At 43.4% G+C, this 17,173-nt stretch overlaps 1 protein-coding gene across 2 annotated transcripts in view; it reads left to right on the top strand.

Moving 5' to 3' along the window:
- COQ8A (coenzyme Q8A) overlaps positions 1-17,173 on the top strand; it is a 43,424-nt gene that overhangs the window by 5,270 nt on the left and 20,981 nt on the right. The window contains exons 2-4 of one of the 2 annotated variants that reach the window (XM_038132521.1): positions 6,266-6,460; positions 8,669-9,079; positions 10,021-10,087. In XM_038132521.1, coding sequence (XP_037988449.1) covers positions 6,284-6,460; positions 8,669-9,079; positions 10,021-10,087 — 655 coding nt within the window. In that variant the 5' untranslated portion in view covers positions 6,266-6,283. The remainder of the gene's footprint in view (positions 1-6,265; positions 6,461-8,668; positions 9,080-10,020; positions 10,088-17,173) is intronic. The other variant, XM_038132522.1, reaches the window with a different exon arrangement.

Here is a 17,173-nt window from a genome sequence, read left to right as displayed (position 1 = left end):
CTCTTGTGCTCTAATGCTGAAGTGACTGAGAGAATGGAGCTGCTCTGCAGACTTGGGGAAGGTGTTTGTAGTGCTCAGATTTTGTTTGAAGCTCAGTGTTTGGGTTTGATCAGTGAAGAGCTTTAGTGTAACCTTTTAATAAATACTGCTAGGTAGAGTTATTCCATACAGATGTGGGGGATTTGTCTTCTCAAGTAATGCTGTATGTTACCATTGATGGGGTGACTTGGAACTAGTGGACTGTGCTTTTGTGTAAACTTGCCATAAACCTAAATAAAGGTTTCACCTTGTAGTAGTTCTGTTTCTTAAGTACATGCTTCAAATATTGCATCTGCCAGAATCTCATATTAATCTGTGTGTTTGGAAGTCATGCTCCATTTTGATTTTAATAAACCGTTGTCCTTGTTGCTGGGTGAAAGATCTACATGCATGGGAATTAACATGAATAATTCTGATGAACTCTGGATTAATGAAATTAAAGTTACACTTAAGGCTTTCGAGCTAAGCAGAGGATGCAGTGCCATGTACTTACAAGCACAGCCCACTGTGTAAACAGAAGAGAAAACCCTTTTTTTCCCTTGTCCTCTTATTCTTTCTCCCTTTCCTCTTGATAACAGAGGTAATACAAAGATTGTGTGTTAGGTATAAATACAACTCCAGATTGAAATCCATCCCCATGGCCCAAAACTTTTTGCCTTGCAAATGAGAGAAATGGAATTTTTTTTTAATTATTATTTTGGGCCCCCAACTGCAAAGACTTAATTCTCAGGAACAGATAGAGATCACATTCTTGGGGAACAGTGAACGAGCAGTGACCTTAAAATCTCAGCAGCTGAGTTGGATCTACCTCAGGGTAACAGCAAACAGTGCGTGCCCAGGGCAGGATTTATTGGTGTACTGTGTCAAGGCATATCAGAAGTGACCTGTACTGAGGCTTGTGCTCTCTTAATTGTGGTAAATCTTAATTGTGGCTAAATTATTTCTAGCTCTGTGTAGATTATTTCCATCTGTGGGTAGAAGGATACGTTTTAATTCCAGGCATGTGGGCTGTGACTGTGCTATTGCATTCCCCAGACATTGTCCAGAAAGAAGTAAACAGGACTGTTGGTCCAGAGCATTCGTGGATGTATCTGTGCTAAAATAAAGCAGGCCTTGCTAAAGTGTCCAAGCATTCTTTTCACTCTTATGTGTGTCAAGCCATTTATGGGGAAAATTGGGTCTCGAACTAACTGTCATTTGCCAAAAATGAGGGCTAAGCCTTCTGAATTTTGTTGGAAAGAGGCATTTGTGTGCCAAGCAGTTTTTATCAGTGTGTGTACTGCTATTGCAGTGATTAGGGAGCAAACCAGTTCCGCTTGCCCTTCAAAGGTGTTTGTTTAAAATGCCATTGGCGAAGTGCTTTGTGGGAGGGTGGTTGTAAAGCAGCTTTCAGAGACTTGATTAATTCAGCTCAAGGGGGCTTGAGTGCAGGCCACAGGGGCAGGATCAAATATAGGGGTCCTTACTTCTGTCACAGGTCACATCTTAAAATACATTTCTGTATTCTGCAATGTATAGGAGTTATGGGGAAGGGAAAAATGAAGGATAAGCAAGGTGGATTTTCAGTTTGATTTGAAGGATGATGGCAACTTCTTCCTTTTAAAATGCTGGTTTTGTGCCCTGCATGGTTAAAATTTGGGTCAGCTGCAACCCAAGGAATTCAGCTAATGAAAATACATCTAGGCAGGGACCTGGCAATCTGGTATCAAAGGAGCTGGTGGGGAGGTGTGTGATGGAACTGAAAAAGGCCATGAATGAAAGGATCACATGAAAGGGTTGGTATGGCAACAAACATAAAAAGAAATTGAAAAAAAATCTGTAAAAGAACAGTTACAGGGCAGCTTAATGAATAATAGTTATATTGGACTTAGTCTACTGTTGGTTCATGGCCATGGAACAATGTCCTGAGTATCTGCCTTTCTGCATCTTGTTTGTGGTGTTTATTATTTTTATTTCATTATACTCTTGCCACACTTGCTCTGATGGTGTGGGTGGTTATAACACTGAAGCCGGGGTTTTAGTCCTTGTTTAGATACAACTGAGATAACACTGCTTGTAATAAAGGATAATGGAGAGAGGGAAGATGTAGAGGCTGTTTTCTTGATATGTGATATCTAATTATCTGCCTTACTATCTGTCAGGCTAATATTATTTTATTATTTACTTTCATTTATTTAGAATAAAAGTTGAAGATAGAGAAGGCAGCTAAAACTGCAGACCTGACAGGGGGAATATGGGCTGCTGTAAAACTGCTCTGGTTTTGTTTGGGGGATTTTTTGATGTTTTTTTCTTTGGTCAGTTATTTTGTGTTATATTGTTTTGGTTTTTAAATTATTCAACAGCGTTTGGTGTTTAGCAAAGTATTGAGAGTAGAAGTAGTTCCCATAAACTGAAAGAGGCTGTGTTGTCATGCACAGGAAACTTTCAGATATGTTTCTGCTATTTGTATGATTAGAAATCTTGTGTATAAACTTGGTCCATCCTATATATATATGTGTGTGTGTGTGTATGCATGTGTATATATATGTCTGAGTAAAACTTTTCACTGTACAAGCATCTGGAAGAAAGCTTATGGAGTCTCAAGCAGATCTGTGCGCCATGGAAAAGAAAGGGAATGAATGGAAGAATGTGTTTGTAAAGTGGGACAAATACATGATTTCTTGTGGTGCTTGTAGTGAGGCTCTTGGTTTCTGTTAGTGGCCTCTGATAAGCTGAGTGATAAGCAAGCTGCACTTGCTTAAACCTTCAGTCCAATAGTCTGGAATGTTGAAAAGGGGAGGAAACACTTGGCAGTCAGTGACTCCAGAGAATGGTGGGCTGTGAGGCTGAGCGTTGCTGCACACAGGAGGATCTCAGCGCTGGCTGAGTTGTGCTGGGCTCTGAATAAGGTGGCATCTAACCTGCAGGAGCCCCTCTGCCCACCGTGTGTACCTTGCCTGGTGCCTGAGCATGGCTTGGCTCGAGCCTCCCCGTGCTGGGAGGTGTGGGGGTGTTCCAGGGGTTCATTCAACTGTGAGAAGCTTACTAAGCCAAATCTGTGACCCTGCCTATTTTTGGAAAAGGGCTCACGATCAACACTTGTCAGCCCTCTTCAGGCCAGGTCAGAGGCACTCTGACAGCTTGTGCAGACACCACTGACCTGTGCGTGCTCTGTGCTAGCAGTGCCCCACTTTGCTAGTGCTAGATAAAGAATCCTCAGGGAGCAAGTCAAGTGTGATACAGACTTTGTACACTTGGGCTAATTCCATTTGGAACCACTCCCTAAATCTCCTTCTGCTAGAGCTTGCTTATACTGTATTTATTGATTTAGTAGGGTAGGAATAGAACTTGTCTTAGGGGGAAAAAATGCCTTGCCTGCTGTCTGTGCTGGATATTAACACAACTGTAGTTGTTGGGTACAGTAGCAGCCTTCTGAGAAGTGTGTGCTTCCTGTCTCAGTTTTTGTGTCTCTTGTCCTCGTTTGTGCTTATTGCCTTTTCATTGGAGAAAAAAGTAATTTTCCTAGTGCTTGGGTTTTTTTGGTGTGGTTTTGGGTTTGTTTGTTTTTTTTTTTTGGTGTGTAATGTTTTACCTTTCTGACTGTGTAGCATATATTTTATTTAGAATAGCCTGGCTTTTGGCAGCACTGCATAGGAGCATGTTGCTGATGCTTCTGAGCTGACAAACCACTTACCTGGTACCTAGGTGGTTACAGCTGCTGTGCAGGGCAAGTGGGGCTGATAAAATGGAAGTCAGAGAGAGGTTGGTGAGGATTTCTCCTGTGCAGTGTCTTGTAGCCAAATTTTGCAGGGCAATAGGTCCTCTTTGCATGTTGATATATTTAGCAGTGGAGGGTTGAATGAGGGTTGTGCAATGTATGTTTTCTACTTGTGGCTGCATTAGCTTCCCTGAAATTTTGTTTGGAGATTTATTTCTTTTAAAAAGCATACATTTAGCATATCCTAACTGGCACGTTATGACAAGGTCTTTGGCTGGTTTTGGGTGAAAGAAGTGTATAGTTTTACTGCTGTTGATTAGTAAGAATACATGTTAAAAGTGGATTTGTTGTTGTGTGTGTTGTCCAAGTCTGTATTGGCTTACCTTTTGTTGCCCTTCTTGGGACGGAGGAAATGAACTTCTTTTGCACTCAAACTTTCCTTGCTGCTAATACTTGTGATCACAAAAGCACTCATTTCTTAATAGTGGCAACCTTTGAATGGTCTCATTTCAGCTGGGACAGTATTGGGTTGTTGGCTGATTTCCTTGCCTGGCTCTGAATTGCAGGGACAGCCTGCAAATAAATGCTTTGGGTGAGATCCATGTGGAAATTTCCAGTGTAAAGATGTAGGGGTAGAAAAACACTTCCTGTTGACAGAGTAGATTTCCTTACCTGACAGGCAACTTTTGAGTTTAAAAGTGCAGAATACAAGGTTAAAACAAATCATAGTGGTTAAACTGAGAGAAATGCAGGAGTAGCACTTCTTAGAGGTCTGGAGCATATGGATAGGCCTTGTAATGAGAACCACAGAAAAATGACCTAGGTGGGCTTGAGTTTTTTTTTTTTTTTTTTTTTTTTTTTTTTGCAGCTAACCTGTTAGGCTCAGATCCATTGCTGTCCTTTTAACAGTGTTCTTACAATGTGTAAGTGTAACACTTCCAGGCTGCAGAGCTTCTTCCCAGTTTTGATCACTGATACTGTGGTTGAACAAATATCCCAATAACTGGGCTTTATCCTGCATCTGTATAATAATGTCTCTCTGAAGTTCAGCTGTAGTAATCTGCGCAGTTCCTGGGTGATTGCAGCAAATTTGTGTACCTAGACAGAAATTTAGCTTTAGCTGTCCATTCTTCTCCTTCATGACAGGCACAGCAGACATGTTTGAGATAGGGCTTGTGTTTCCTGAGAAGGTAACTTTATCCAGTTACTTGTGGTCTGCAGCTGGGTGTAATGCCTTGCGTGCTTTGACTCAAGACCACTTGTACCACATCAGTATATTAACATTTATAGTTGAGTATATGTGCATGTTGACAGGTTATCTTCTAAGAACTGATTGATACCTGTGTACCTACCTAGGAAATAACTTAAATATGTGGCCTTAGACTAGTGCTCTCTACCTATTGCAGTCAGAATATTTTTTTTTTCCCTTTCCAGATCATTACAGAGGCTGCTGTATGGGCAAGGTTTGACCTTAGTCAGCATCTTGTTCCGACTGCATGCCTCTGTCTTCTGTGTCAGTAAAGATGGGAACATGGGCAGCTGAGCCAGTCCTGGAACTGTGACCCTGTCTGTGCTTTAAGGGTGTAGCAGATGAGTGAAATAAGCAGGTGAAAATCTCCCCTCAAAATGGTTTTGCACCTCAACGACTGGATTTCTTTTACACGAACCACAGTGATGTGAGAGAGCCAGTGTCCTGAGCCTGGTTCTAGGCTGAGCCAAAGGAGTTGATGGAAATCACTCTTGTCAGACACACTCTGTCCTCCATCCTGCAGTGCCCAGTTTGTATTTGAAGACACTGAAATGGCACAGGCTGTTACAAATCTGAGATGGAACCCCTTGAAAAGGAAGTGGGGCTGAGTGAGTCAAAAGCTGACTGTAGTGCAGCACTTGCAAATGCTGTAGTAGGTAGGTGTTGTGAGATGCTTAAACTTCCAATTAGAAGTAGCAGAGTGAGCTACAAGTTGGAGACAGAACAGACTATGGAGCAGGCTACCTTTGGAGGATGGGCAAAGCTTAATCACTGGTGTGGGAGTGAAGAAATTTAGCTATGTAAAATGAGCAGGCACAACTCCAGATCAGGAATGGAATGTGCCAGTGAACTTCATCAGTGCTATCAGGGCCTAAGAACATGTTCCAAGGCCCCACAATAATTAAAGGTCAATTGTTAATGTTTTTAATCCACTTGTAACATCTGGAAGGAATCAAGACAATCTTTGTAGTGTTTACTGACATTTACTGTCTTTGCTTGCCTTGGTCAGTGGTAACTTGGATATTTGTATAGAGTCCTGGACAGTTATCCTAACTTATGAGAACAGGGAGAGTTCTCTTTTCCTGGGAAGATCAGCTAACCAAGCCCTCAGGCTGGCCTGGTGCTCTCTGGGCTGCAGACAGGTTCCCATGGTGGCTGCTTGCCAAAGCAGGAAGAGATTTTCCAGGGATCTGCTACCGGCTCTTAGAGGACATGAAACCTGTTACAACCTTGTTCTTGACGTCTTGTCTCTCTGCTCCCTCCCCCTTTTTATCTTTCAGCACAGGAAGACATCAGTCATGGCGGGTGATGCCATCATGGTCATGAGGGGCTTGACCAAGCTCAGTAAAGCCATCCTGGAGACCCAGGCAGGACAGCTTCGGCAGGTGCTCCTCGGGGGAGATGCAGTCACCATTGCAAAGACTCTCCAGGCCACTGCTGAGCAACAGTTCAGCTCTGCCTTGGGGAAGGTGCAGGTAAGCCAAGCTCTTTGAGCACAGTCTAGTCTGATGTTTTGCTTTTTCTCCAGGTACTTTTTTTTTGGTTTTGTTGTGTGAGTGTCAGGGAGCTCACATCTTGAATGAGAGCCTAGTTCTGAAGTGTGGGATTGATAATAGTAACGTTGCAGTGCTCTGGGAATTCTTTGGAATCTGTGGTGTGTGGAAGGTGTTTGGACAGGAATGGGAGGGGAATGTTAGTGTTTCCATTACTGACTGTTTAAGACATGCTGAATAAGAAAAGTGCTCTATTTGTCCCATCTTGTCAAAGATCAAGCTCTTGCTAAGATTGGTCAGCAACTCTGTTATTTAGAGTCTCCTTTAAACTTCGGGCGTTGATTTGCCTCTCTTTTAGGGTGCATTGGATGAAGGAGCTCTTTTAGAGTGCATGGATTTATCTTAGTGCTGCTTCCTTTCTTGGCAGAATTGGTGATATTTTTGAGTGGCTCAGGGTCAGGTGTTTGCACATTCCCCACTTACAGCCCAGGCTGGATTTTTGGAACTGGCTTTCAAATGAGGAGCATAAGGAAAGCCAGACAGCAGCTTCTCTCATCAGAGTTGGGGATAGATTTATAAGAGCTTCACATTTGCTGTGCTGCCATCTTTTGAAAGCTAGGGGCTTTTCTGTGGCATTTCTCTCTTGTCATCCTTTAGAAGGAGTGTGTAGCTCAGATGATCATTTTTGAAGCAGAAACTTAGGAATGAGATTTTGATGGTTTTTATGCAATGAGCAATCTATAGCTTCAGCCCTAGAATCCGGGCCAGTGTTTTCTTGGTTCTATTTAAGCTTGCAGTAGAACTAACTTGGGTGTTTGTGGGGATAGTGCTTTGTCTTGTCATTGTTCTCCTCTTGCACCCAAGAGGAGAGAGAGATGATGTTCTGTTTCTGTGCATGTTTCTCTGCACAAGAGGAGCCCAATGAGCACAACTGCAGAACACTTGCCCTGCTTTGTGTAAATGGGTTGCAAGAGAAGCTCCTGTCAAAGCAGAGCTCAGTAACAAATATAACCATACAGCATTTTCTATTTTGAAGAGAGGAAGATCTTTTACATTAAGTGACAGGGTTTTAGCTGTCTGGCATGTTTCTAAAAACTTAAGTATGGAGGTAAGAAAGCTTTCTTGCTTGTAATCACTGGTCAGTATTGTGAGGCACAGTCCCCATCTATAAACATCTCCCCTCTCCTCCCCCACTGTGATGTTGAGGTTTAGAATAGCATGGGACCTGCTGAATAACAGGAAAGACCGTGTTCTGCTTTTTCTCTAAGGAAGGGAAATGTAATTGGTATTTAGGAAAGAGCCCAAAATATGCTGCCTGCTTGCCTGACCACAGCAGGATTTAAAATCCTGTTGATAGCCTGTAATAGTCATCAGTTATTTTATGGTATTGCCACTGCTGAGATAGGTAACTAGAGATTATGCTCTGGTTGGTTTTTATTTATGCTCTGGTTGGTTTTTATTTATGTATTCATTATTGACTGAAAAGTATTAAGAAATATCTGGGCTTTGTGAGGCAGCTTTTGCAAGGTTAGGACAGAAAAGAGTGTCAGGAGAAGCTTGTCTGGAGTGTTGCTGTGCCTGATGCTGTTATCCTTGCTCCAGGCACAGAATTTTATTTATTTTGGGATGACAACACATAGTTTGGTGGTTGAATAATGGAATGTGTTTTGCAGTTGGTAGTGTTATGAACTGTGAAAGGCTGAGCTTACTCTGCCTGTAAGTAGGTATCTGGTATTGCTTCAGGTGGCTTTGGGCTGGGAAGTGCTCATGTTGTGTGACTGGAAACAGGATGGGAAGAGGGAGAACAATGTTATTCTTATGTGATATTGCAGCTCCAATCACCTGTTGTTTCTGAGCAGTGCATTGCTTCTAGTGAACTCCATGTTTAGTGACCCTTTCTGGCAGTGAATGTAAAAACAGCGTGTCTCCAGTTATGGACATTTGAGAAACTGTTAAAGAATTTGTCCCATCAGTGGAGTTAAAAGGTTGTCAGGGATTCCAGGCATCTTCAGTGTCTCTTCCTTTCTTTCTTGTCTCTTGCTGTGAATGTCTGCAGTGCCAGAGTCTCTGTCTCTACAATTCTTTACCGTGGAGACATGACACCCAGCTGCATGCTCATCTGAGGACCACGGGTGGGTAGGGAGCAAAGTTTAAGATCTTTTCTTGAAGTGTTTCAATTCTTGTTTGCAGGAGCTTGGCAAACAGCAGGAGAACTTTTCTGACTTCGGCGAGGATTTTGGGAAAGACTACGACTTCTCAGCCCGAGAGCCATCAGATGCTCCAATGGACTTCTCCACTGCCCCTGGCAAGCCTCAGGAACACAGCACTGAAGGCCCTGCTTATTCCTACACAACAAATGGACCTTTTAGAAATATTGATGAGACTGGAGATTCTGGCGTGGCTCAGAAGCCTTTCCCTCCCAAAATGGATGCACGGTTATTTGGAGGCATTAGGGACCCTGGAAATCCTTTTGCTACTGCCTTTGGACAAAATAGAGCTTTTCACCAAGACCATTCCTCTGTTGGTGGATTAACAGCTGAAGATATTGATAAAGCCAGACAGGCCAAAACAGGTTCAGGGCAGAAACCCTACAAACAGATGGTATGTTGTTTTAATTAAGGATTCTCAGTGCTGTGGTGTCTGTACTAGATTGCCCTTACTCACCTTCTCCTATGTTTCTCTCATTTCTTCCTCTTCCACTTATTCCCTTTTTTGGAGGCAAAAGAGGGAAGTGTCAGTGCACATTAACCCTGTGATATTTGTTCTGTCAATAGCTTTTCAGTCTCTCTTTTCACGCTTGCTCCCTCTATGTCAGATAATCTGATGCTAGAGGATGTTCAAAAAGTGTACACAGGCTTAGAGTTGGACCCAAGCCCCTCAGAGTGGAGACTGTGGCTTCCTGTGTGGCATCTTGCAGTTGTAGAGGTGGAGGCAATGCTGCCCTGAGCATAAGTAGATTGGAGAGTAGCACAGCTCACAATTTTCACTTTAGCGCTTCATGGCCTTGTGTGAGTGCAGAAGCCACAGTGCAGATACTTGTCACCCGCTCTGACCTTGTGCTCCTTCCCCACATCCAGTATCAGATGCCACTGGGATCACTCACTCAGGATATTGGATGAAACTGTATCCTTAGCTGCTCCTGCTGTTGTGTGTGGAGGAGCTGCCTGCAGTCCTGTGAATCTGATGACCCTCCATGAGTTCTAATTCCATGCGTGGAAGGGAGTTGGGGTTAGCATTGTGGGGCATCTCCAAGTTCACAATACAAGGGCTGCTGAAAATGGGATTGAACGTGAAAATGGGATTTCCAAACATATCAGCTCTTCTGTCTTTCCCACCCTCTTGTCCTCTCCTCTGCTCAGTGTGTATTTCAGTTCTGTTCTGCCTGTATTCCCTTGAAAATCTCAAAGGTTCAAGGAGAGCTTTCTGCAGCATGGAGTTGTTCAAGTGCTCTGGCCTGTGCTCTGACTTTGCAGGTATCTGAGCATGTGCCCGGTTCATTTGTGGATTTCTTGTTTTGTTTTTCCCCTCTGTCTCCCCTGCAGCTCAGCGAGCGGGCCCGGGAAAGGAAGGTTCCCGTCACCAGGATCGGCCGACTCGCCAACTTTGGAGGTCAGTCTGCGCTCCCACGCTTGCCATGGCACTGGCACCTGCTCTTAATGGCTGCCTGTGGCAGGGCTCCTGCTCTGCAGCACTGGGTGGCTCCAGCTGCCAGCTCAGCTTGCTAATAGGAAAGTGCTTTCCCACAAACAGCTCGATTTGGGTTTTTTCATTGCTCTTAAGAGTTTGGGGCAGACGATTTGGGGGTGTGTAGTAGAGCTGCACATCGTCTCGGTGACACACACCATGTGGGCTGTGCTGTTTTAATGGGACACTGAGGTGCAGGTTGTTCCCCAGCCTGTACAAATACCCTGGTTCCTGCACGTGTGATTGCACTTTGAGGAAACTCTCCTAGTCCATACAGTTTGCTGTTACTGTCAAGCAGAGACAGCTGGAGCAGCTGTTATTCTAAGTAATCTTTCCCCAACCTTATCCTCGCTGCTTCTCTGAACAGTGTTTAAATATAAAACATTTCCTCTTGGTATTCCTTTCTGAGCATGGGGAGATGATAACACTCAGGGTTTGATTTACTAAGCCATTGCTTGTAGACTGATTTCTCCCAGGAAGCATATAAGTTCTGAGCTTGTAAGGTCAAGCTAGCTGAAACCTAAATGAATTTTACTTGCAAAAACCAGCTAAATATCTTAAGTAATATTGACAGATGATGCTTATTTAATGTCTTTTATCTAAAGTCATCAAAGGACTTAAAATGTTCCTAAGGAATAAGGTATGACATGTTGCAGGTGGAGAGATGAACACAGCTAGTGCTGCTTAGGGTAATCATTGGATGAGGAGTCTATCTGCTGCTGTGGTTGAGGTTTTTTGTAGTGTTTTGAGATGATAGTGGCCTATCTAGGTTTTGAACAGTCTCTTGTGGCTCTTGTGATTCTCTTCCACAAAATTTGATAGAGAAGCACATGTACAAAGTGGACATCCTTGTGTTACAGATCCCAGAAGAAAGAAAAATAACCTGTCAAATGTAATTCAAATCAACTATTACAGAAAAAAAAACAATTATTCTTTCTCTGTGTCCTTTTGTCAGACTAATAGGCACACTAGGAGGAGCTGGGGCAGGGGCTGATCCTGTGCAGTGCAGGAGTAAACAGCAAGTGAATTTTGTGATGAGTTTTTCATGCTTGTCAGATCTCTTTAACCCTGTAGTCTGTTGCAGGCACTCTGGCTTCACAGCATGCTTATTATTCCTTAAGGGGAAGCAGCGTTCATGATCTGCTTTTTGGAGTAACAAGACATTACTTGAAAACTCATCGACTCTGTTCTTAAGCTCTAGTAACACACAGGTCTCCATTCTAATCTAGCATTGAACGTTAGGGGAAGTATCACAGCACTTTTATTTGTCATCTTCTGAGTTCTTCTGTTGCTGCTTGCTGACAGCTGGGGGATGTGAAGTGGCAGGTGACCAAATTTTCTGTGAACTTTGGGTTCCAGTGCTGTTGCTTTGTGTTCCAGCTTTTGGCACCCAAGGCTGTTGTGTGAGGGAAGACTAACTCATTCTAGGGGAAGTACAGCCTGTCTTCTCCTAACCTCAAGGTAAAACCAAAACAAATAGCCCCATCAGACCAAAACCACTAAGGGAGAGTAGGAAAGAAAGAGATTGCTTATAAGCAGCATCTCCAGACATCTGTGTGTCATTTATTTCTTTTGGTCTTGCTACTGTCCTCCAGTTGTCTGCTTTATACGATTAAAATGGCTGGCAAGAGAGTGCTTGCTTTTAGAGGGCTGCTGGGGGAAAATTCTTTTGCAGAAATTGTTCAGATTCTCTGGTCTCTGCAATCTCATGTTGGCATTCGTTGCTTATCTTTCCCTCTGAATTTTAACTTGCAGCAGCAAAGAGAAACAGTACTGTCAATACAGTGGCTTAGCAAACAACAGATGTGGTCTATAGGTAGTTTATTTCAGTTTAAGATATCCCTTGGTAATATTTTGGGACTTTTTTACAAGGGCCTGTGGTAACAGGATGAGGGATAATGCCTTTAAACTGACAGAGGGCAGGCTTAGATAAGTTGTTAGGAATAAATCTTTTATTCTGAGGGTGGTGAGGCACTGGCACAGCCTGCCCAGAGAAATTGGGAATATCCCATCTCTGGATGTGTTGAAGGCCAGGTTGGATGGGGGAGGATGAAGAAATACTGCAGGAAACATCACTGTTAACCTGTGGAATATTAGGGAGCCAGCTATGTCCTCACTCCTAGGAGATTGAAATGATTAGACTCAGACAAGGAATGCCAGAGGTGGGGGTGATTATTTCCTGCTCTACTGCCTGGCTCTTTACATTGCCTTAAAAATAACTAAAGGCAGGAGGCTGCTCCATATCTGTGAGGGAATGTAGCTTAAAGCAAGTAAACTTTTTTGCAGGAATTTTCTTGTGTGCTTTGGGATGCCATCTTCATTTGAAGACCCCAAGAAATCATTCTGGGAAATAAAGTGGTTGAGGTGAATTCTTCTCCTCCGGTCTCCACCACAGTCAAATTAGCATTTGATTTTTTTTTTTTAATACAACCCACTTTCCCCCTTTATTTCCATATTAGAACAGTATTATTTTAATGTTTGATAGGATGGAGTGATGTTGAGTAGGTCAAAACCAGAGTTCATATAACTGTTTCTGGGGTTCAGATAGCTGAATTCCCATGCTGTTGGCATGATCCCATTCCTCCTCCTGTCTTTGTATGTTTTCTTTCATCCCCTCCAGTGTTACAGGGAGTGTTCAGCTGTGTCTCAGCCATGATGTCAGGACACTCTGGTGAGTGATGGACAAATTAGCAACAGGAGGCAAAAATACTTGGGCTGCTGAGTTTGCCTGGCTTCTCACCTCTTCTGTGGGCAAAGAGCATTTTACTGGAAAGATTGAAGATCATGTTTTCCAACACTTGCCTGTAATACTGAGCTAATATTGCTCTGTGATCAGCACAAGATCCTCTACTGAACTTCTTAGTCCTTTATATGTATTTTTGTTTGCTTCTTGCAGCAGCCAGAGTGACTGCTGGGAGGTGTATTTATAGTACTAAATAGCATCCTTGATTTTTATTTATTTATTCTTCCCAGGATTGTAATTGACAAAACAGATTTTTCTGCAGTTTTTTTGTTCCATGGTTGTTTTGTAGCCTGATGGGTCATCAGTTCCACTACTCGGTTCTTGATTTTTTTTTTAAATTTCCATTCTCCCTTCCTTGCCTTATTTGACTTTTCTAAGCTGTTCTTGTCTCCCTTAATCATATTCCTGGTTTCTAAGTTTATTATTTTAATGAGATAATAAGATTCCTTTGCAATAAAGAAAATTCAGGAAGCTTGTGGTGAAGTCTAGATTTAATGTGATTTTAACAATTTTGAAAACAAAAAAAGCAAAAGCCTACTCTGTTGAGGTATGTTAGTAAAGCATATACAGACCTGACAGCTGCAGGATTCAGATACTCATGTGAATGGATCAGGTTGGCTTGTCAAGGGTTTGGCTGCAGGGTGGCTTCTGGGAGAAGCTTCCAGAAGCTTCCCCCGTGTCTGAATCCAAGATGGCTCCAAGCCAAGGCCATCAGCAATGGTGGCAGCACCTCTGGGATAAGAGTTAAGAAGGGGAAAAAAATCCAGAAAAAAATGCAGCTGGAGGGAGGAGTGAGAGAAGCAGCCCTGCAGACACCAAGGTCAGGGAAGAAGGAGGTGGAGAAGGTGCTCCAGATGCTGGAGCTGAGATTCTCTGGCAGCCTGTGGGGGAAGGCCATGGTGAGGCAGCTGTGCTCCTGCAGCCATAGAGGGCCACAATGGAGGAGTTCCACCTGCAGCCCGTGGAGGAGAACCCCCAGTGGAAGAGATGGATGCTTGAAGGAAGTTGTGTGAAGCCCCCAGAGGAGCAGGTTTGCTGGCAGGACTTGTGCCCCTGGAGCAGCCTGTTCCTGAAGGATTGCACCCTGTGCAAGGGGCAGTCTGTGAAGAGCTGCAGCCCATGGGAAGGACTCCCATTGGAGAAGTTTGTGGAGAATTGTCTCCTGTGGGAGCAGCCCCAGGCTGGAGCAGGGGCAGAGTGTGAGGAGTTCTCTCCCTGAGGAGGAAGGAGCAGCAGAAACAACATGGGCTGGAATGGCTGTAACCACCATCCCCTTCCCCCTTTGTTGCTGGGGAGGGCAAGGAGGTGGAGAATTCAGAAATAAAGTTAAACTCAGAAAGAAGGGAGGAGTGTGGTATTCACATGCCCTCTGAACAGAGAGAGATTTAGCTTTCTCAGGGTTCTCCTGAGAGAAGCAGAGGAAAGAATGATTGAAACAATTCTTATCTCATTTGCTGCTCCTGTGTTTGTGCCCATGTGGAATGTGTTCTGCAGATTGTTTACCCGAGGTGATTGCTCGATTGCATTCTGGTGATGGTGTTTTGCATTCATTGACCAGTTGGATCCACGTGTGGGTGTTGGGGACTCTCGGGCAGAGAGTCACAAGTTTCTTGAGTTAGTTAGTGATAGTTCTTGTTAGTGTGATATAGTGTAATATAGTATAATAAAGTAATTAATTTGCCTTCTGATATCATGGAGGCAGATGCCAATCATTCCCAGACGCTGGAGTTCTGCACATCATTCTTCCCACTCAGGGGCACCTTGCAAATCTGGTAGAGGAGTAGAAGCAATGTCTTTTATTAATTTCTCATTATCCTACTCTGATTTGATTGGTAATAAATTGAGCTAATTTCCCCAGGATGAGTCTGTTTTGCTTGTGATGGTGATTGCTGAGTCATCTCCCTGTCCTTATCTTGACCCATGAGCCTTTCATTATATTCTTCATTGCCCTGTCCAGCTGAGGAGCTTTCAGTGTGTGCTGTGTGGTGTTCGTGGTGTTTTAGGTGACCAAAACCAGGGCACAGGCTGCCCCAGGAGAGGGTCTTGCTCCCACCCTGTGCTTGGCAGGCTGAGCAGAGTGATAACAGCCCATTCAGCTCCTGTTTGTTTTGTTGTCTCAGTTGCTGAGCAAGAGGTTTTGCCCTGAATAAAACTGGTTCCAGATCATCCCTTGATAGGCTTGGTTTGAAGTGTACCAGATGCTGCAGATGCCTGGAAAATATTCTAAGAGCCACTCTGCTGGTCTAAAACCAAGTGGCATTTTCCAGCCCTGAAATAATCTGCATGAAGTGCAAAATGTAGGAAAATGACTTTATAGAGGTACTTAAGGATATTATTTTTTCAAGGTGCTGAACAATAGCTGTTGAGCAATGCTGAGAAGTGTCCCAAAATGATTAATCTTGGAGGAAATACACCTCTTGCAGACAAGGGAAGTGAAGGATGTCAGGAGTGTCCTGTGCAAGCAGATTAGTGGCCCAGAGGAGGAGAGTGCTTTTGTAGCACTCCAGGTTCTTTGGAGGGGTGACTTGTTCCTGGTAACAGGTGACCAGCAGCAGCTCAGCCCCCTAGAGCTGCTTACTCATTTCCTCCCACTGCAGGAAGAAATAGGAAAGAGCAAAAACTTGGAGACAACTTGGGAGCTGAGATAAAGGCAGTTTCAGAGGGAAAGCAAAGAAAGCTCCATGTTCAAGCAAAGTAGCAAGAGGAGTTCATTCATGACTCCCTGCTGGCAGGCAGATGTCCTGTACTTCTTGGGAAGCAGGACCTCAGCATCTGTAGTGGTTACTTGGGAAGGCAAACAGCCCCAAACATCCACCCTTACATCCTCCTTTTTTGCAAGCTTGGCTGCTAAGCAGCAGCAAACACTGTGATTATTGTTTGAAGATGCTTGAAGCCTTTGTTTAAACTTCAGCTCTTTAAAGCTTAGCAGCTGTTTAACCATGCACTTGTTTTTGCCCAACCATAGTTTATCTGAAACTGTTGTTGATTGGTGATTTGGGTTCATTGTTTTTTTCTTTGGAAATTGGACAGAGTGAGCAGTGAGGAAGTTGTAAGAGCACCTATTGAAAAAGCAGGTCTTTTTCTAGTGCAGTCTGCACTATTAGTACAGATGCTTAGCTCTGCACATCCATGAGAGGGAAGGTGCAAAACATGTTCATTTGTAGTCTGATCTTGCCCACACTGATGTAAACCCAAGCTGCTTTTAAACAAGCTGTAACTTCTTCAGCGTTATTCTGCAAGACAGAGTAGAATCTGGTTCCTAGACTTTCATTTACCTCTGAAGTGGTTTGTGTCTTAATGATGAAGAGATTAGAAACTTCAGATATTTTATGCCCAGACAGTAAATCTGGTAATTTTTAATTTCAGACATTGAACATGGAGCCTAAAGAAGAAGATGTGATGTTTTTAATCTGAAACCAATTACTGCCAGTCAGTTCAGTCTAGCTCTGGTAATGACCAAGCTGATTTGTGGTGAGGAGCATTGTTTTGGAGGTGGTAAAAGTGGGATCAAGGCCAACAGAAATGTTCTATGAGTGGTATTTAGTGTAGGAAGTCACATCTTATCGATGAGATCTGTATTTATTGGCTTCCTATCTGACTCTTGATACTGCTTGCTCCGAGTTAACTGTCTTGTATGTGGGATCTGATTGGAAATAATTGTGTATCAGCATTTTAGTAGATGTTCATGCTGTGTTTGAAAAGCCTTTTTGCTTGTTTTCTGTGAAGCTTAGGGATATTTTTCTCACTTTGTTTAGCTAATAAAATCTCTGGATTTCTGGTGCAAAACACTTGCTAATTGGTGATGCATGGTTTGGCACAATTGAAGGGTCTACACAAGTTAGTTACTAACATCACACTTCCTTCAGTGCTGTGACTCCATAGAAGAACTTGCAGGAAATACAGAAACGTTTTTTTACAAACCCCAAACAAAAACCATCCCACAAAAACCACCACCAAACCAACCAAAAAACCCAAACCCCAACCACCTTGTAATGTCATTGATGCCTCCTGTGCTTCACCTTATGCAGGATTCTCTGGCCCCAGTGCATGTAGTCTGTAAGATTAAAAGTGGAGCTGTTTATGAAGCAGAAAAACAATACAAGCCTGAAATTGTACTGGGAGAGGGGGAGTTGTAATTGCCTGATGGGAGAGAGGAAAAGCTCCAGTGCAGGATGAGTGTCACCTTGTTTGTGGCCAGGCTTTCTCACTTGAGTCTGCAAAACTTGTGCATGTGGTTCTTCCTGCACATGTGCAAAATGCCATGTGCT

Source organism: Motacilla alba, chromosome 3 (assembly GCF_015832195.1).
Source record: "Motacilla alba alba isolate MOTALB_02 chromosome 3, Motacilla_alba_V1.0_pri, whole genome shotgun sequence".
Classification (NCBI taxonomy): Eukaryota; Metazoa; Chordata; class Aves; order Passeriformes; family Motacillidae; genus Motacilla; species Motacilla alba.
Note: the sequence above shows the minus strand (reverse complement) of the source record. Positions and strands in the feature narration are given on the sequence as shown.